Consider the following 21,070-nt stretch of genomic DNA (forward strand, 5'->3'; position numbering starts at 1 on the left):
AAAAAGTATGCAATCAATTGTCAGGTTAATTATTAAAGATGATTGAGAAATCTAGGTCATACACAAAATATTTACCCGCTCTTTCTCTGACTAAAAGATTGAATTTTAAGCTAATTTTAAACTTTAAACTAATTAACACTACCACTCAATTAACCTTAACATAGTTAACACTCTATAGGACTATTTTTAACTTACATGTACACCATGTCCAATAAGTAGAATTCTTCACAATTGTCAAAAATGTTGAGCAGATATCCTTCCCAGTAAAATGTCCAAACCTTTAATCAATTCACTCATTTTGAAAAGCATTGTTAAAAACTGCAGTAAAACTTGGCAAGAAAGGTGTGCAGGAAGGAACTGCAGATGCTGGTTTACACCAAAGATAGACACAAAATGCTGGAGTAACAGCAGGTCAGGCAGCATCTCTGGATAAAAGGAATAGGTGATGTTTCAGATCGAGACCCTTCTTCAGATCTTAACTTCATTTTGTCCACAATACCATTAAGGAATGTGCATCTTCAACAGGTAAACGAGGTACCAAGAAAACACTTGGAAAATATATTTATTAATGTACTGTTTGGCCATGTTGAAGATCTTCAGAAACAAGATGACAACATTTTGTTGTTAGGCAAGTTAAACACAGGTCAAGACACAAGGGGGGAATTAACAACTCTTTAAAACAGTAGAGTAGTGTATTCTTTCTACCTGAAAAGCTTGCATATTCTTGACTGAGAAATAATCCTCAGAAATGAATTTCTATACTGGCAGTTACATCAAAGCATTACAAAATACTGAATCCAAAAGCATGTGTCAGAGATGTTGGAATTAAACAATCCACAAAGAAAAGGAAGGATCAATCTCTAAAACCCAGAATACAAAGTAAAGAGAAATTTCAACAATTATCAGATAAATTATTATGGGTGTTTTTTGCAGTAGCTTATACAGTAATTTGTCATATAGTCACAACTGATAAAATATGTAACACCATATTCAAGGGAAAGTCAACATACGCCATTATCACAATTCTAAGGCAGGAACAACCTTCACAATTAGTAACCACAAGCACTCATTGTGATTGTTCAGGTTACAGAAACTCACCAATACAGAATTCACAAATCACTTTAAGGCATCAGATGTGAAGAATGAAATGGAACTGCAGTCATGGACAGTGCTGAGGAGTTGGCAGAAAGGTAATGAACATGCATGTCTGGCAAATCATAAATATGGATCTCACGAAAAGTCAAGCTAAAAGCACACTGTTCCTCTCTCAATACAGTAATAAGTTTGACATTTCTATTCATTTAACATTTCCAGGATCTTTTAAGTTATGTCAGTGTTAAACTGGAATACCCCATCCTCCTTAGTCCTAAAAGGAAATAAATTTATCTTCATTTATTTTCACCAAAGCCCTATACATTTAATTGCCTAGGTGCAGTGGAAACAGTCCCAACATATTGAATATCATGATTCAACATTGATTGATCTTGTTTTAAATGGAAACTGTTGTACGAGACGGAGTCAAATAGGAGGTATAACACCTGTTCTTTCACTGCCTCCATTCTCACAATTCAAGTTCTTCCAGCTCTTGCTGTGATTCACCAACACTTCTTCCAACTTTCTGCACAACATCCGTTGTTTACACTGTGGTCTCCTCTGCATTAGAGACGAATTCTGCTTGTCATTATCAAGGCAGCATTTCAAAACGCATCTGGTTGACCAATCTGTCCATCACCCCATCAGCTATCGCCTTTGGCAGCTTTATGCATTTTCTCCACTTACATCCCTCGAGCGCCTTGGAAACTAGAGGCGATAACTTATGCCACTAGGAATGAGATAAGCAGGTAAAAAAAATCTTGTTTTGGATATGCACTTTGAAGAATAAATACTGTAAAGAATACCAGGAAAACTCAAATAGATGTAAACTATGCTGGAAATGCTTATGAGAATGAAACCGTCAGACAAGGAATCATCTCATAAAATGGTATTGTTAGAATCGATAACACTTTTTTCTGTATTAGTCACTACGCAAATACTGTTTCCCTGCCAAGTTGTGAAGCTAAAGAACAATGATAATTATGATGTAATGTAATGTAATGCTTGACAAGTTTAAATTTAGTTTAGAAATAGAAAAATAATAAGTAAATGATTATACAATGCCATGACAAAATACTTTCACTCTTTGATTTGCAGAAGTATATAATATGTTCAACAGCCTGGAAACCATCAACTAAGTTCTGAATTATTGCTGATAAAATACCTTTGATGGACCATACTATGGGAAATAAGGTGGACAACCTGTACACAACAAGCTCCCATGAACAATGTGGTAATGACCAGTTAATCTCTTTTTAAAGGAATGGTTAAATATTAGTTAGAATAGAGACATTTCTGCTGCACACTATTTAAACTATTGTGGATAATGTTTCCGTCCTTCAAGGGATAAATGACTTAGTTCAGCATCAGTATTTTAGAGTTTGAGTTATACAGCACAGAAACTGGTCCTTTGGCCCAACTCATCCATGCCGACCACAATGTTCACCTGAGATAGTCCCTTTCGTGTGTTTGGCCTATATCCCTACAAACCTTACCTATCCATGTACCTGTCTAAATGTCTTTTAAACATTATAATTGTACCCACTGCCATCATTCCCTTGGTGACCAAAACTTCACACAATAAACCAAGTGTGGCTTAACCGCAACACTATTACAGCCAAAATAAAAAATACTTTAAAAAATATTAAATTGTTTGTGAAAAACTAATTCATCATCATCTTGGCAATAAGATCGTCATGGCAACAAGATCACCCAAATCAGAATGCTTTCATTAACTACAGCTGTGTCTTCAACACCATAATACAGAATAAGCTCATGCCTATACTTCTCGATCTCGGCCTTCAGATCTCCACCTACAAACTGGTTTCTGGACTCCAGACCGACAGACATCAGTCGGTTAGAATTGGTCATAACACTTCCTCCACCCTGGCCCTCAATACTGGTGCATCTCAGGGTTGTGTGCTCAATCCCTTGCTCTATTCCCTGTACACTCGTGATTGTGCAGCACAATGCCAACTCAATCTTCATGTTCACCGATGTTACTACTGTCGTCATCAACAGAGCTGCTGCAGAGACACATTCAAATTTTTAGGCATCCATTTCACTAGCAAACTAACTCAGTCCCTGCATACTGACGTGGTGAACAAACAAAGTGTTTCAGTGTTATTACTTTCTCAGGCACATCCATGAGGATTCTCGCGACCTTCTACAGATGCTCAGCAAAGTATTTTGATGGGATGCATCTCATTCTGGTTTGGCAAATGCTCTGAACTTGCAGTGTTGAACACAGCCCAGTCCATTACATGTTTGTTACTTCCTTTTATCCAGTTCACAATATGTTGCATCACGGCAGCTGGAAGGATCGCCCCGGATGCCTGCCAACCCGGCTAGTATCTCTCTATATCACCATCTATATCTTTCGTTTCCCGTTCCCCTGACTTTCATTTTGAAGAAGGATCTCAATGTCGAAATGTCACCTATTCCTTTTCTCCATAGATGTTGTCTGACCCGCTGAGTTACTCCAGCTTTTTGTGTAGCTGGACAAAAAGTGTAGGAAAATAACTGCAGATGCTGGTACAAATCGAAGGTATTTATTTCACAAAATGCTGGAGTAACTCAGCAGGTCAGGCAGCATCTCAGGAGAGAAGGAATGGGTGACGTTTCCAGTCGAGACCCTTCTTCAGACTGATGTGACTATCTTTGGTTTAAACCAGCATCTGCAGTTCCTTCCCAAGCCCTTTTTTATCATTTCTCCCTTCTGGGAGAAGTATAAGGGCTTGAAAGCCCATAGGCCAGACTTAAGAACAGCTTCTTCCCCACTGCTATCCAACTCTAGAGATGCTGCCACGTACTCTTACTCTTCACTCTACCTCATTCAGTGATCCCATTATTCTACTTTAATATTCAGATTTCGCACTGCAATCAAGCACCATCCTGCTGTGCTGCACTGATTGTATTTATTGTCACAAACAGTTCTCAGGAACAGAACCGTTATAACGGGGGACTGCCTGTAATTTGATAATTATAGAAGACTCTCAAAAATGCATTGTAAACAAAACTAATTTCGTACAGTTGTTATTTTAGTACATCACACATTAAAACAAGAATCAGTGTACAAGGACATTCCACTTCCAGCTCTTTTCTATCACTCTTTGCTGTCTACTTTTAAAATCTACAACACATTCAGTTACACAAGACAATATTTTCCCACCACATTTTATCATGGTACATTTTAAGGACCATCTTTTCACAACTCTGCACAGTGTATTTGTACCACTTTAATGCTTCATCCATAATCCCAATACATCAAGTGCAAAAAAATTGTTGGAGGAACTCAACAGGTCAGGCAGCAGTCTGTGAAGGAAAAATAGGCAATCAACGTTTTATTTCGAGACCCAAAAACCCGTCCCATTACGGCGATTTTTTAGGCGACTACAGGCGACGAGGCTACCACCACATGGTCGCCGGCCGGGGTGTCGCCTGTATGGTCGTGAGTAGTCTCCAAAGAGTCGTAACGTCTTTCTGGTTGCCTCTGGATTTTCAGAATGTTGAAAATCTTTCGGCGACAGTGGGTTTGACACCAATGAGCATAGCTTGACATGTCCTGACGTAGGTGCTGTCGTATGTTATCGCCAGGTGACTTAGGTTGTTGCCGGTGCTGACTTCGGTGAATTCCATTGGCGACTACCTACATCAACTGGCGACAAAACTGGAGGCGAAAATGACGGGAATTGTCTTTAGCTGTCGCCGACAGGGTCGTGGCTTGCCGCAGGTGGACATAGGCTGACTTCGGTTGTCGCCTGTGCGTAGGTGCGGTCGTAGGTGGACGTCCTACTCCCGACGATTGGGCCGCCGGTTGTCGGTAGCTTGCTGTCGACTAGGTGGTAGGTTGTTGTAGCTTGTCGTAGACATTGTCGGTTTTTCGGCAACCTGCTATGACTATGACAGTTGCCGGCAGTCACCTAAAAAATCGCTTAAGTAGGACAGGCCCTTTACTCTAGCCTGAAAGAGTGAATTCGTCATTGTGGGAATGGGGATGGGAAATGAAATATCACTATCTCCATCCTTCCCTCCTCCACCTGAACCCATTTACCAATCCACCATTTCTCACTTGGATCCACCTATTGCTGGCTAGTTCTTGCTCTGCTCTCCTCATTTCTTTATACATGCTGTACAATTCTATACAGGATACTGGTATAATATTGCTACAAAAGCTGACCCCCATGTCATGGATGGCAATCCTGAAAAACAGTCAGTAACATGAAGCCATGGCTTCTGCGCATGTTGAGATACATGAGTTGAAAAGAAAAGTATAGTGTTTATTTACTTCCAAAGGCACACAAATTATGACAGTGCAAGTTTCATCCTGTTATAAATTTTTGGATATACTACATCTCAACCCCTAACACTTCCCTCAAATTCTTATCAGTCCAAAACCTTTTTTTCATAAGCTAGATCTTGTATGATTTTAAACACAAGAGAATGAACTGCATTCAAAATATATAAGAAACCTGGTTAGCTTAACTAACGACAAACCAAATGATGCAGCATTCCTAGATGTGGGGATAATACAATAAGTGTGATACGTGCAAACAAGACTAACCAAATTCAGTATTTAAAAGCGGATATAAAAATCAGTGATATACATATTCCACATACTCTGCTGAAACAGCAAATGGTAAAAGGTTTTACACACCAACATTTTAAAGGAAAATTAAGAGCCAAACCCAGGTACTTTGTTAAGATCACATGGATTTACTTGGATTATATGAATACCAGCCTCTATTTTCATGGTTTATCTGAGAGATGTAGTGAATAGTGTGGTGGATTGTCTTTAAGACATTATCTAGGATGGGCATCCAATCATCAAGCCTCAAATATGGAGCTTTAACTTTAGGAACAGACAGCTGTGGCAGAAATGGCAAGAAAACATAAGGGTAGCATAATCAGCGTCAGAATAAAATCACAGAATTCAAAAATGTGGTCATTGTGCACAATTAATTCCTGGTTTCAATGCACTCTGAAAAAGTAAAGTAAATTACCATGGATTTGTAGCTGGTTCAAAGAGGCAATGAATCCTTTACAATGCAAATGTGCACAGACACACAAACTATTTTTGGGACCTGTGACCTTCCGTCCACAAGGAACAAGTGTATCCAATGGGCGAAACTAAGAATAAGGCCCACTCCATCCAACGAGACCTGCAGCCTACCGGCTGTAAGATTTGAGAAGTTTTCCCTCATTTGAAAAGCAACGCAAACCAAAGAGCTGCAGTTTGGACATTTTAAACGGGAGACTGGGGCTGATAGCGGAGAAAGGCTGCGGTCAGATTAACAAAGGATGTCACAATCCGTGGGTCCTAAAATGGCCGCAGGACCTCGTGACCAGCCACAAAAGGTAAAAACCTTACATCCCAGTCTCTAGGTTTTCTGCAAAGCCATGGCCAGAACAAAGGATGGGTATTGGCCATGCAGAAACCTACGAAACCAGGTCGGAGTCCAGACACTGGGGCGCTGACATCAGCATACTCACAATGCCCCAAGCCGACCTAAACAGTTCATCTCAGTGAGGGGGCACAATAGCCCATAGAAAACTACCTGGTAGGTGATGGGAAACCAGTTAACAGCCATCACCTCACAATGAAATCCCAATTTACACCGTCTGGCCATCCCCGGTATCCCCGAACATAAGGCAGATCAGAAGATAAACCTCATACATATCTTTTGAACAAAGAGATTCCAAGATCTGGCGGGAGATAGGACGGGTCAGAAACAGTATAACTGGCCACTACTTTGGGTGAAAAAGTTAAGACGGACAGGAGGCAAGAAGCGCAGAGAAAACCGGGTTCGAAGTCAACTGAAGTCAAGAAGAAAGTCGGAAAGAAGAACGGATGCAAGAGAGAGGAACAGGCACGCAACTCGAAAAGAAATACTGCAAAAACCGAACAGCCAGTAACCCCAGTAATAACCCCATGGTGAGCATGCACTTCAAATCCTACATATCCTGGACATAGTTTAGTGTAGAGAGGAGGGTGGTTGTGAATAAACGTTGGGTGTGTATTAAAATATGGGTTGGTCAAGGTTGCGATGCGTTGTGCGTTCCCCATCTGACAGTCGTGTATGTGTCTTGCAGAACTGTGTTTAAGAATTCATAAGTAAAAGGGTATTCGTGTATATGTTTTGTGGAACTGTGTGTGTTTCAAGAATTCAGCGAAGAAGGTATTCGGATATATGTCTCGTGGAACTGTGTGCTTTTAAGTTTTCAGCGAAAAGGGGTATTCGGGTCTATGTCTTGTGAACTGTGCGTTTTGTGATTAATAAATAAAAGATATTCATGTATTCGGTATGTGTATTATAGATATGTCTTATCGAACTGTATAATAAGTATTCATGGACAATAGTCCCAAGTGCTGAATAAAAGCCTTTTTCATTTAAACCCTGGTTTTAAAATCTGGTCTGGTTGAATTTTTTCTGCACTATAAGAGCTCCTGCATCTAAGCCCAGTGTCTAGAACCGTAAGGGGTGAGTGGGTCGAACCACTCACGGGGAACCAGTGTGCACGGCCTGGTCAAGGGATCAGAGCAAGGCACGGGGACCTTAGGTCGGGCGAAAGCTCGGCGCAGAAACCCCTTACAGGCCCAACTCCATATCTATTCAGAAAGACAATATGCCACACGGAGCAGCAGACATCTCATCCAGATCACTGGACCCGACAAAGACCAACCCAGACAAGCACTCCGATTATCGAGAGGGACCAACCTCACAACTTGACCAGGCAGAGCACCAAACACCACGAACCAACTCCCAGACCCCACTGGACACCCACCCATCTCCTGGAATGGCCAATTCCATACTCTGACTTCCAGCCACTTACCCAGGAAGCAAGGAGACGCACTGGGCTGCACACAAGACTGAAACAGCACGGTTTCAAGTTCCCCCTCCCACCATATTGCTGGCAAACACCCAGCTGATGAATTTGGGAACCTATTCATGAAGGCTGCTGTTTGCTCTGCTTTGCAACGACATGGTTCATCCCAGCTTCACCTAACGGTGCATAAAATCTAAGGGCCTTTTACTTCATCAGATCGACATTATGGCATCCTTGGCCAAGGTTAGGGGAAGAGGAGTCTGCTTCCTAATCAATTCCTCGTGGTGGTTAGACGTAGTGGTCCTAGCGAGCGTCAGCTCCTTGGACCTGGAATATCTAACAGAGAAGTGCAGTCCCTACTATCTGCCATAGGAATTCACTTTAGCTATCGAACTGCAGTTCACATCCCATCCCATGCAGATGTGAAAGTTACACTGGGTGCATTATACACCACTACCAATAACCCATGGTCTTGTTCATCATAGCCGGAGGCTTCAACCAAGTTAACCTCAAGAGCACTTCCCCAAACCCTCCAGAGACCCAAACCCCTTAACCACACAATCAAAGATGTCTACCACTACACCCCCTGCCCTTATTTTGAAAATCTCGTCATCAGGTTACACTCCTACACCCTACTTACTGAAGTGTGAGGATCGGTACAGAAAGTCATACAGTGTCGGCCAGAGGAAATAGACAAGATTGCCTTGAGTCTGTGGACTGGTCCATATTCAAGGACTCAGCAGCCAACCTAAATGAATCACAGACGTCATCAGTCAGTATGTAGAGGTTTTTTTTGTATTGAAGTCAGAGCATTCCCCAACCAGAAACTGTGGGTGAAATGTGAGAATCAACTCTGCAGTGGAGACCAAAGTCTGAGGCGTTCAAGTTGGGTGATCCCCACCTGCACAGGAAATGTATTTACGACTTCCACAAGCAATTTCAGACCAAGCTAGTGTCCCAAACTAACCGCATAGACATGAATCGATTGTGGCAAGGCTTGCATACTGTAACAGGTTACAAAGCTAAGTTGGCCAGAATCACTGGCAATAACACATCCCTTCCTAATGAGCTCAATGCATTCTGTGTTTGTTTTGAACAGAAAGTAAAGACAGACAAAATATCCGCTCTAATACGCATTCTCTGCCCCTTACTCTATTCCCCATAAACTCGTGACTATGTAGCCACATTCTGCTCTCAATCAATTACAAGTTTGCACATGACACCACTGTAAAAGACCAGATCTCAAACAATGATAAGACAGTAAAGGACAAAGATGGAGCGCTTAGTAACATGGTGTCATGACGATCTCTACCTCAATGTCAGCAAAACCTTAGGGGTGGTGTACACACCCTGCTGCATCTGTATCTACGGTGCTGAAGTGGAGGTGGTCGAGAGCTTCAAGTACCTGGGTGTAAATATTACCGACAATTTGTTCTGGTCCAACCACACTGACTACGACTAAGAAAGTACACTAATGCCTCTACTTCTTCAGAAGACTAAGGGAATAAGCATGTCTCCAGTGACTCCTACCAATTTCTGAAGATGACCTACAGAAAGCATCTTATCCGAATGCTTTATATCTCCAGTGCTGCTCCAATGCCATCACCTTGCACAAGGCCTGGATAGAGAGATATTTTCAGTTGTGAGTCTAGGATCAGAGGGCAAAGCCTCAGAATAACATGACGTACCTCAGAATGGAGATATGGGGAAATTTCTTTAGCCAGAGGGTGGTGAAACTGTGCAATTCATTGCCACAAACAATGGTGTAGGCCAAATCTTTGCATTTTTTAAAGCAAAGATTGATGGGTACTTGATTAGTAAGGGCTTCAAATGTTACGGGGAAAAGGCAGGGGAAAGAGTTTAGGAGTGTGAAATAGATCAGACATGATCTACTGACGGAACAGACTCGATGGGCTGAATTGCCGAATTTTGCTCCTATGTCTTTTGGTCATGGTCTTCAGTGGCAACAATACAATACAATACAATATATCTTTATTGTCATTGTACAGGGGTACAACGAGATTGGGAATGTGCCTTCCATACGATGCAATAAATTAATTAGCTAATCAGTATAAATTTATACAACCCAGTGAAACAAAATTAGAAACAGTTTTAAAACAGTATAAAGTTCAAGTAGGTCTGTGCCGGTTCACTGTGCGATGTGACCATCCGGCTCAGCAGGACTGGTTCATAGCAGCTATGGCCCTGGGGATGAAGCTGTTCCTGAGTCTGGAGGTGCGAGCGTAGAAGGCCTTGTAGCGTCTGCCCGATGGTAGAATTTTGAACAGACTATTGCAGGGGTGTGAGTTTTGTGAATGCTGGTGGCTTTTCTGAGGCATCGTGTGTTGTAGATGTCCTCCAAGGCTGGTAGCTGTGTTCCGATAGTCTTCTGAGCTCTATGGACTACCCGCTGAAGAGCTCTCCTCTCTGCCTCCGTGCAGTTGAGGTACCACTCAGGGATGCCATGCGTTAGGATGCTCTCTCTGGTGCCGCGGTAGAAGGTCGTCAGCAGCTGTTGGGGCAGACCAGACTTTTTCCAGTGTTCTCAGGTAGAACAGTCGTTGCTGCGCCTTCTTGACCAGCGCAGCAGTGTTAGTGGACCATGTGAGATCCTCCGAAATGTGAGTGCCCAGAAACTTGAAGCTGGACACTCTCTCCACACTGTCCCCATTGATAAAGATCAGAGCTTATTCCCCGTTGTGTGATCTACGGAAGTTGATGATCAGCTCCTTGGTCTTGGAGGTGTTTAGGGACAGGTTGTTAACTGAACACCAGTCCACCAGGTTCTGCACCTCCGCTCTGTAGTTTGTTTCATCACCATTGGTGATCAGCCCGATCACCGTTGTGTCGTCTGCAAACTTGACAATGATGCTGGTGTCGAATGCTGGAACACAGTCGTGTGTGAATAGGGAGTAGAGCATGGGGCTCAAAACGCAGCCCTGTGGTGTGTCGGTATTCAGGGTGATAACGGAGGACAGGTGCGGACCCATTCTCACTGCCTGCGGTCGCTCCATCAAGAAGTCCAGGATTCAGTCGCATAACGACGAGCATAACGAAAATGCATCACTTTCGGCTCAATGCCTTTTATGCATGCATTGAAACGAAGTATGATGACAAGCTTACATGAGCCAGAACTACCCACAACTACCCTGTGATCTCAGTCTGAGGCCAACGTCAGAGCGTTCTTCAAAAGCATGAATCCATGTAAAACATCCAGCCAAGACAACGTACATGGCCGAATGCTAAAGACCTGTACAGACCACTGGCTGGAGTATTCAAGGATATTTTCAACACTTCACTTCTGTTGTTTTGAGGTTCCTATCTGTTTCAAAAGGACACCTATCGTACCACTGCCCCCAAGAAGAGCATGGCGACCTACCTCAATGACTACCGTACGGCAACACTTACAGCCATTGTAACAAAATGTTTTGAGAGGTGTGTTATGGAGCAAATAACTGCTGCTTCAATTTGCCTATCGCCATCACAGGTCAACAGCAGAACCTATCTCACTGGCTCCCCGCTCTGATCTGGACCATCTCAATGACAAGACCACATACGTCAGGCTGCTGTTCACTGGCTGGAGCTCAATGTTCTACACTATTATCCCTCCAAACCCATCACCAAGTTCCAAGACCTGGTTCTCTGTACCTCCTTTTGCAACTGGATCCTAGACTTGCTCATCAGCAGACCTCAATCAGTGCAGATCAGTAACAAGATCTCCTCCTCGCTAAACATTTCAGTGCTGAGTGTTTAGCCACCTGCCACTACACTGTCTTTTTACATCCCGCACAGCTCCACTACCATCTATAAATTAGATGACGACACCACTGTTGTTGGCCAAGTCAGTGAACAGGAGAGAGACAGAATACCAGGTTAAGTTGTGCCGCAATAACAATCTCACTCAACGACAACAAAACCAGGGATCAAATTACTGATTTCAGAAAGGGGATGCAAGGAGACAACATGCCAGCTTTCATTGGTGGTGGAACTTGCAGTTCAAATTCCTGGGCTTATATCTCAAATTACTTATCCTGGGCCCACCACATCGCTGTATTAACAAAGGCAACATGTCAGTGCCTCGACTTTCTTCGAAGTTTAAAGAGAATCAGCGTGTCCCAGAATACTCTAATATATTTCCACACAAGCAATGTACAGAGTGTCATGTGTCATGTCAGGTTGCATCATGGCCTGGCATGACAATTGCAACACACAGGAATGCAAGGAAGGTGTAGAGTGGTGGACTCAGCCATCGGAGTACAGCCCTCACGATCACGGAGAGCACCTACATAACGTAGTGCCTCAAGGAGGTGGCATGATCCAGGTCATGTCCTCTCACTGTTGCCACCAAGCAGGAGGTACAAAAGCCTGAAGTCACACATCATTAGGTTCAGAAACAGCTACTTTCCTACAACCATCAGGTTAGGTTGTACGGTCATAAGTCATAGGAGCAGTATTAGGCCACTCGGTCCATCAAGTCTACTCCACCATTCAATCATGGCTGATCTAACCCCATTCTCTTGCCTTCTCCCCAAAACCCTTGATACCCATACTAATCAATGGGTTCTTGGACAATAAAACCCCAATCCTACCTTGGCAACAGAATATGACTACAGAAAAGTAGACCACCTTTTACATTACCATTAACTTGTTTTATAATTGTGTACTTTTGCACAATTTGTTTTTCACTGCCTTGTAGAATTAGTGTAATTTATGTATAATTTACATGTAATCCATTTTTGTGTCGTACAGCAAGTTTTTAATTTTGCCTGTACCTCACCATAATTGTACATATGACAAACTCTTAACTTGGCGGGCAACCACTCTGCCCAAGACTTCAAGAGATGAACACAGCCCAGTCCACCACACAAACTGGTCTCAAGCTTGATACCACGTAGCAGCAGAATCAGGAAGAGTTTAATCACCACTGTTATCGGACTCTTGAATGGGACGCTGGTAGGGTAACGATGAATTCCCTATCTCCCTGCCCATCTCGCTGCAGGCCACAGCATGTTTTAATCTGCTTTTCCTTGTGACTGTAACATCATATCCTGAACTTTGTTTATTTTCTCTTTTTACATTATCACATGTACTCATGTTTTGTATGAGTTGCCTAGATAGCATGCAAAATAAAGTTTCTCCACTCTATTTCGGTACACGTGACAATAATCTAATACAATGATAAAAACAAGACACATTTCAGGCAGACATGTTGAAAGACGCCTAGCAGAATGAAACTTTATCCGACCCAAGGGCTCCTCCGCATGACAGAGCCTGTGCCTCCCCACCACCTCAAAGAACAAAGTGCACAGCAAAGGGCGTGCCAGCTGCACAGCTCATGCAATCAATCAACTGCAAGCTCTGGACTCAATGTTCTTTTTTTAACATATACCCCAACAGGAATAAGTCCAAAGATAAAAAGACATGGCCACATTTGTAATAATCCTCAAGTTCTGGGTACAGAGGAAGATCACTAAAATCACACCTTAAAGCACAGCTCACAACCTCCCCATGTCAGAAAGAGAACAACAAAGCTTCCCTCGTTTAATCAAGGACAATATGGAAAACAACAAACTCATTCCATTATCTTAAAGTCAGTCTTCAAGCTGGGAAATGGTAGGAAGGAGGGATAATGTCACAGGATTCCTATACCACTCATACTCGCATAACCACCTCTTCCCTAGCACATCCAAATTTTGGCTTTCGACATCTAACCCACTTCCCCATCTCTCAGCTCTGCCACCTGCTTCCCCATTTATCCACTCAAACCAACACGCATATACCAATTTCCCCTTTTGCCTTCTCCTCACCTTCTGCATACTCCATATACTTCCCCCACAAAGTCTACACCATACCATCCCCTATATCTGTTCCTCTTCCACTCACATCACCCATCTTGCTCCAACACTTCCTCTTGTATATCTCCACCCCTTCCTCTCTTCAAACAACAATGCCCATCTTACTGCACTGCTACATTCATTTCTCTTCCTCTTGTACCCTCTACACTTCTCCTTGCACTCATCCATCCCGACCTATGCCCTCCAACCTCTGGCACTCCTCACCCCCTCCCCCAACCTCCTGTCCCCTCCCCTATAACTCTAGCCCTGCCACTATATCTCCCCGCCCCTCTACCCTTCCTGCCCCCTTCCCTCCTATACCTCTCTCCCAGCCCCTCTCCCCCTCACGTCCCTTACCCCCCATGCCCCTCTGCCCCCCCATGTCCCTGTACCCCCCCATGTCCCTCTACCCCCCCCCCCCCCATCATATCCATCTAGCAGCCCCTCATGTCCCTCTCCCCCCCCCCCCCCCTCCCTTATGTCCCTCAACCCGCCCCTCTCCACCCATTCGCGGCCTCACCTCCCGGGGTAGCAGCTGTTTCTCTTCACTGGGCACCATGTCTCGGGGGGCGGGGCGGAACTTCAGTCCTGGTGCTGAAGCGGCCGACTTCTCAGGGCGGACACATCTTCCAGCCGATGTACCGAGGCCGAAATAAACTAAAAAGAGAATCAAAACAAAGATAAGCCGGAGCTGCTGACGGGGCCGACCCCGCACTCACTCACTCGCTCGCTCGGTCTGGGCGCCCGGGCAACAACCAAAATGGCGGACGCGGCGGTGGCGCGCTGCGTCATCCGCGGGGACATCGCTGACGTCACCGCGTTGCGCCCCGCCCTCCTGCGTAAGAGAGCTGTCGTGGTCACCCTATTGCGCATGTGCGGCCTCAAGGTGCAAGCCAATTTGGTGAAAAGGAATGAAAAGCAGTCCCATCTTGTGCAAAGGAAAATGGATGTTGGAGGTCTCTCATCCCAGCCCCTGCATATCTCCAAGGCAATGTCCTAGATACACCCTTCTTCAGCTGCTTCAACAATGAACTTCTTTCCATGATAAGGTCATGGGGACCAGAGCACATGGCTGAATCTCACAGTCATCGAAACATTAACAAAATAGGTGCAGTAGGCCATTCGGCTCTTCGAGCCAGCACTGCTATTCAATATGATCATGGCTGATCATCCTAAATCAGTACCCCATTCCTGCTTTCTCCCCATGTCGCTTGATTCCATTAGCCTTAAGAGCTATATCTAATTCTCTCTTGAAAATATCATACAACATGGAAAGTCTAAAGAAGTCAACATGGAAAGTCAGACCAATCAGTCTGAAGAAGGGTCTCGACCCAAAACGTCACCATTCCTTCTCTCCTGAGATGCTGCCTGATCTGCTGAGTTACTCCAGCATTTTGTGAATAAATCGATCTGCAGTTATTTTCCTATACAACATGGAAACAGACCCTTCGGCCCAACTTGCCCACACCGACCAACATGTCCAATCTACATTAGTCTACCTAGCTGTGTTTGGCCCATAATCCCTTCAAACATTTCCTCTCCATGTACTTGTCGTAATATTTCTTAAACGTGATAGTATTTGCCTCAATTTCCTCCTCTGGCAGCCCGGACCATATGCATACCACCCTTTGTGTAAAAAGGTTGCACCTCAGATTCCTAACATCTTTTCCACCTCACGTTAAACCTTTGTCCTCTGGTTCTTGATTCTCCTATTCCGAGTAAAAGAGTCGTTATTTACCCTATCTAATCTTCTCGTGATCTAATACACCTCTGTAAGATCACCCCTCACCATCCTGCACTTCAAGGAATAAAGTCCTATCCTGCTCAAACTCTCCCATTATCTCAGGCCCTCGAGTTCTGACAGCATTTGTGTAAATCTGCTCTACACCCTTTCCAGCTCAACAACATATTTCCTATAACAGGGTAACCAAAACTGAACACAATACTTCAAATGTGGCCTCACCAATATACTGCACAACTGTAACACATCCTCCCAACTTCTATACTTGATACTCTGACTGATGAAGGTCAATGTGCCAAAAGCCTTCTTAACCACCCTATCTACTTGTGATGCCACTTTCAAGGAACTATGTACCAGCAATCTTAGATCCATCTGCTCTGCAACTGTGCCCAGACCCCTGCCATTCACTCTGTAGGTCCTGCCATAGATAGACTTCCCAAAGTGCAACACCTCGCACTTCTCTGTATTAAACTCCATCAACCATTTCTCAGCCCACCTGCCCAACCAATCAAGACCCTGCTCCAATTTTTGACAACCATTTAAACTATCTACAATACCACCCACTTTAGTGTCATCTGCAAACTTACTAATAATGCCTTGTGTTTAGTTTAGTTTAGTTTATTGTCCTGAGGTACATTGAAAAGCATTTTTTGCTGCGTGCGGAAAGGCTATACATGATCACAATCAAGTCTCCCACAGTGTACAGATACAGGATGAAGAGAATAATGTTTAGACAATAGACAATAGACAATAGGTGCAGGAGTAGGCCATTCAGCCCTTCGAGCCAGCACCGCCATTCAATGCGATCATGGCTGATCACTATCAATCAGTACCCCGTTCCTGCCTTCTCCCCATACCCCCTCACTCCGCTATCCTTAAGAGCTCTATCCAGCTCTCTCTTGAAAGCATCCAACGAACTGGCCTCCACTGCCTTCTGAGGCAGAGAATTCCACACCTTCACCACCCTCTGACTGAAAAAGTTCTTCCTCATCTCCGTTCTAAATGGCCTACCCCTTATTCTCAAACTGTGGCCCCTTGTTCTGGACTCCCCCAACATTGGGAACATGTTATCTGCCTCTAATGTGTCCAATCCCCTAATTATCTTATATGTTTCAATAAGATCCCCCCTCATCCTTCTAAATTCCAGTGTATACAAGCCCAATCGCTCCAGGTCAAGATGAAGTTCAGAAAAGTTAAATTAAAGATAGTCCGAGGATCAAGGTGGTAGGTCAAGAGTCAAAATTGTTTTATTGTCATGTGTCCCAGATAGAACAATGAAATTTGCAGCAGCAAAACAGAATATGTAAACATAGTGTACCGTAAACAATATAATAAATGAGAAAAAAATGGACAGGACCACTCTCTAGTTGGTGATAGGAGGTTTCATTCCCATTTTCATCCAAATCATTGATATAGATGACAAACAGAAATGGTTTCATCAGTGAACCTTGAGGCACGCCGCCATTCACAGGTTTCCAGTCCACAAATCAACCTACCACCATCACCCTCTGCTTCCTTCCATTGAGCTAATTTTCTATCCAGTCAGCTAACTCTCATTGGATCCCAGGTGATCTAACCTTCCAGAGCAGCCTACCATGCAGAACCTTGTCAAATGCCTTGCTGAAATCCATATGTACGTCTTCAGCTCTGCCCTCATCCACCTTTTTGGACACATCTTCAAAAAACAATTAGATTCATGAGACACAACCTCCCACATACAAAATCATGCCTAGTATCCATAATCAGCCCTTGCCCATCAGACAAGGCAGTCCATGCAGCAAAACATAGTTAACATTCGGAGAGATACAGGAAATTGCAGATGCTGGAATTCTGAGCAAAATGCAAAGTGTTGAAGGAACTCAGTGGGCCAGTGGATTGAGACCCTTCTCCAGACTGATAATATTCAATTGTTATCTGATCAGTGGAACATATCTGGCAGCAATCATTTCTTACAAAACTATTAAAATACCTACATTTGATATTCAAGGGCATTATGAATAAGTTGGAAAGAGTGCAAAAGAGGTTAACCAGTCAGGATGTTACCTGGACTTGAGTTATAGGGAGATGTTGGAGATGCTGGTACCTTTTTTCTTTGGGGCGTGGGAGGCTGAGGGATGACTTAGTGAGGTGTACATAGTGAGACTGGAGAGATTTAAGGTGAACCATTTACACTCAGAGGGTAGTCCATATCTGGAAAGCTGCATATGCAATTCTGACTATTACGAGATATTTGGACAGATATATGGGTGGGAAGGATTGGCCAAATGCAGGCAAATGGGACTCACCCAGAATGACAACTTAGTCAGCATTGACAAGGTGGGCCGAAGGGCTTGTTTCCATGCTGTATAGCTCTATGACAGCATGATCATGCGTTTCCCTCCATCAATGTCCATTCCACCACCAATGATTAACTGTATCAGCCACATGAATAAGTTTATTGGCCAAGTATGTACATATACAAGGAATGTGCCTTGGTGCTCCGCTCACAAATGACAACACAAACATACAGTTAACAATTAAGAATAAAGCATAAACACATCAAAACAATAAGGATACAACATTGCAGTCTAAACATGTGGGTGAAAATAAACCAGAGCAAAAAAGAAACTACAGACTTTGGTTATTGAGTAGAACTACTACTCGTGGAAAAAAAGCTGGTTTTATGTCTGGCTGTGGCTGCTTTGACAGTCCGGAGTCGCCTTCCAGAGGGAAGTGCTTCAAAGAGTATGTGGCCAGGGTGAGAGGGGTCAGAGATGATCTTGCCCACTCGCTTCCTGGCCCTTGCAGTGTACAGTTCGTCAATGGGGGGGAAGGTTGTAGCCAACAACCTTCTCAGCTGTGCGAACAATCCGTTGCAGCATCTGGATGTCGTGCTTGGTGGCTGAGCCAAACCAGACCATGATGGAGAAGGTGAGGATGGACTCAATGATAACAGTATAGAACTGGACCAGCATTGCCTGTGGCAGATTGTGTTTCCTGAGCTGTCGCAGGAAGTACATCCTCTGTTGTGCCTTTTTGACTGTGGAGTTTTGATATATTGTCTAGCCGGGAGGCTGAGAGTCCCATAGTGAGTTCCTCCCTTACCTCACCCCAAGATCTTTCCACCCTCTACAAGGCACAAGTCAGGAGTGTAAGTGAACACTCTCCAATATCTAGATGGACGCTGCTCCAACAGCACTCATACAGCTTAGCACCATTTAATTAGTGTCAGAGGTTATGGGGAGAAGGCAGGAGAATGGGGTTGAGAAGGAAAGATAGATCGGCCATGATTGAATGGTGGAGTAGACTTGATGGGCCGAATGGCTTAATTCTGTTCCCAGAACTTATGAACCATTGCAATGCATCTTCCTTCACTCCTTCCAACACCAGCATACAGTGGCTGCAGTGTCCAAAGTGCTTATTTGTCACCTGTACTGGATATGAAGCAGAATGTTTAAATTCTCACTGCATGTGCTTTACAGGCACATGAAACAGCAAAATAACAATAAATATACAATAAATTATCAATTACTGCAGAGAAACTAGACCGTGATAGTGCAAAAAGTTAAAATAAAAATACACCATCTGCCAATGTCACTGCTGTTGCATGATTAGGCTACTGCGATACCACCTCACAAACCTATGACTTCTTGCACAAGATGAAGAGAAACAGAGAGGGTGCATGGATATACCACCACCTGCAGGCCCCACTCCAAGTCGCACACCCCTCCTGATAAATCACAGATGACATCCACATAAACAGCTTTCTCTCAGGTTTCAAAAATGGCATGTAGTGCGCAGTGTCGCACAGAGTGACGCATGACCTTGATCTGACAGACTAACAATACAGCTCTGACTGTGGGTCAATATTTACAGGAATTTACAGATTTGCGAGAAGATGTTTTTGTTGCAGTGGGATCTCCGATTAAACCGATTTGGAAATCTCCAAGATGTCCATTTCACCAGCAGGGAATCTTTTTCCAGTTTTATGTTTGGGAAATAAAGTTTACATGCTGACCACAGGGAAAATGTTGTGACATTTGGTGAAGTACATTCAACCACAAAATACATTTTAAACACCTAATCAATTTCAAGAGTTATGCAACACAAAAAACTGGCCATTTGGCTCAACTTATCCATGCCGACCAAGATGTCCCATCTAAGCTGATATTCCACCACCTGCAAGCCCATTGATCACCACAACTACACTTCGTTTATTTAACCCCTTCTTTATCTTTACTATGTCCAAAAGTAATACAATAGTTATGCGCACTGGTGCAGCTGGTAAAAAAAATAATTTAAAAAACCTTTATTGTCACTACACAAAGTACAGCAAAATTAAAGCAGTCTAGATGATGCAATCACACACAGCAGACAGTACAAAGGATAAACCTTTATCCATAACAAGCTAAACCTAATCTATTGAATTAAACAAACTGACCTCTAATGCAATATAGACAAAACAATTACAATACGGTCAAGGCAGTGTACAGTTCAATCAAGACAGCAAGTTATTGCACAGCAATGAGAGCTAACATATTGCAAGTGCCATTTTTTTTTTAAATAAAAGAAATAATGTAATTAAATATAAGGTGCAGTCGGTTGTAACATGTAATAAGTTTAGCAAATGTTAAGCAATATAAGTGCAGTAGAATGTAAACATGTATTAAATTGAGGCTTATTTTTTCTGACAACTGACAGTGTTCCGATCAGTTCCATTCCTTCCATTCAGTTTTATGTGAGTGTCTGGCAGTGTTCAGCTCACGTATGACGCTGGGGTAGAAACTGTTCTTGAGTCTATTAGTCCGTGATGTAATGGACCTGAACCGTCTACCAGAGGGCAGCAGTTGGAGCAGCTGATGACCAGGGTGGGAAGGATCCCTCAGGATGTTGGCTGCTCTGCTGAGGCAGTGGACGGAGTAAAGTTCCTCTAGAGAGGGCAGTGGGCAACCAATGATTTTCTTTGCAGAGTTGATGACCCTCTGAAGGGCTTTCTTGTCTGCCTCTGAGCTGCTGGTGTACCACATAGAAATACAGTACGTCAGCACACTCTCGATGGTGCAACGGTAGAAAGTCACTAGCAGCTGCTCTTGCAGGTTGTTCTTCCTGAGGATCCTCAGAAAGTAGAGCCGCTGCTGTGCCTTTTTGACTGCCGCTATGGTGTTTGTGGTCCAGGAGAGATCCTCAGCAATATGCATGCCCAGGAACTTGAAGGCAGGGACCCTTTCCACACAAACTCCGCTGATATGCAGTGGTGTGTAGCCCGTATTATGTCTTCGGAAGTCTATCATGAGTTCTTTTGTCTTGGAAGGATTCAGAGCCAGATTGTTTTCCGCACACCATCCTATCAGTTTTTGGACTTCATCTCTGTAGGCTGTCTCGTCATCTCCTGAGACGAGTCCAACCACAGTCGTGTCATCCGCAAACTTGATGATGGTGTTGGTAGGATGAGTGGGGGTGCAGTCATGGGTGTAGAGGGCGTAGAGAAGGGGGCTCAACACGCATCCTTGTGGGCAGCCGGTGCTGATTGTGAGAGTGGAGGATGTGTGAGGGCCTAATCTGACCATCTGGGGCCGATTGGTCAGGAAGTCCTTAA

The 21,070-nt window shown here is 43.7% G+C and overlaps 1 protein-coding gene across 2 annotated transcripts in view; it reads right to left on the bottom strand.

Annotated features, from left to right (window-relative positions):
• Nucleotides 1-14,504, bottom strand: part of usp47 (ubiquitin specific peptidase 47) — a 108,119-nt gene extending 93,615 nt beyond the window's left edge. For both annotated transcript variants that reach the window (XM_078415260.1, XM_078415259.1), the window contains exon 1: nt 14,275-14,504. In XM_078415260.1, coding sequence (XP_078271386.1) covers nt 14,275-14,313 — 39 coding nt within the window. In that variant the 5' untranslated portion in view covers nt 14,314-14,504. The remainder of the gene's footprint in view (nt 1-14,274) is intronic.
• Nucleotides 14,505-21,070: the final 6,566 nt, after the last annotated feature.

The sequence above is a fragment of the Rhinoraja longicauda genome, chromosome 18, assembly GCF_053455715.1.
Source record: "Rhinoraja longicauda isolate Sanriku21f chromosome 18, sRhiLon1.1, whole genome shotgun sequence".
NCBI lineage: Eukaryota > Metazoa > Chordata > Chondrichthyes > Rajiformes > Arhynchobatidae > Rhinoraja > Rhinoraja longicauda.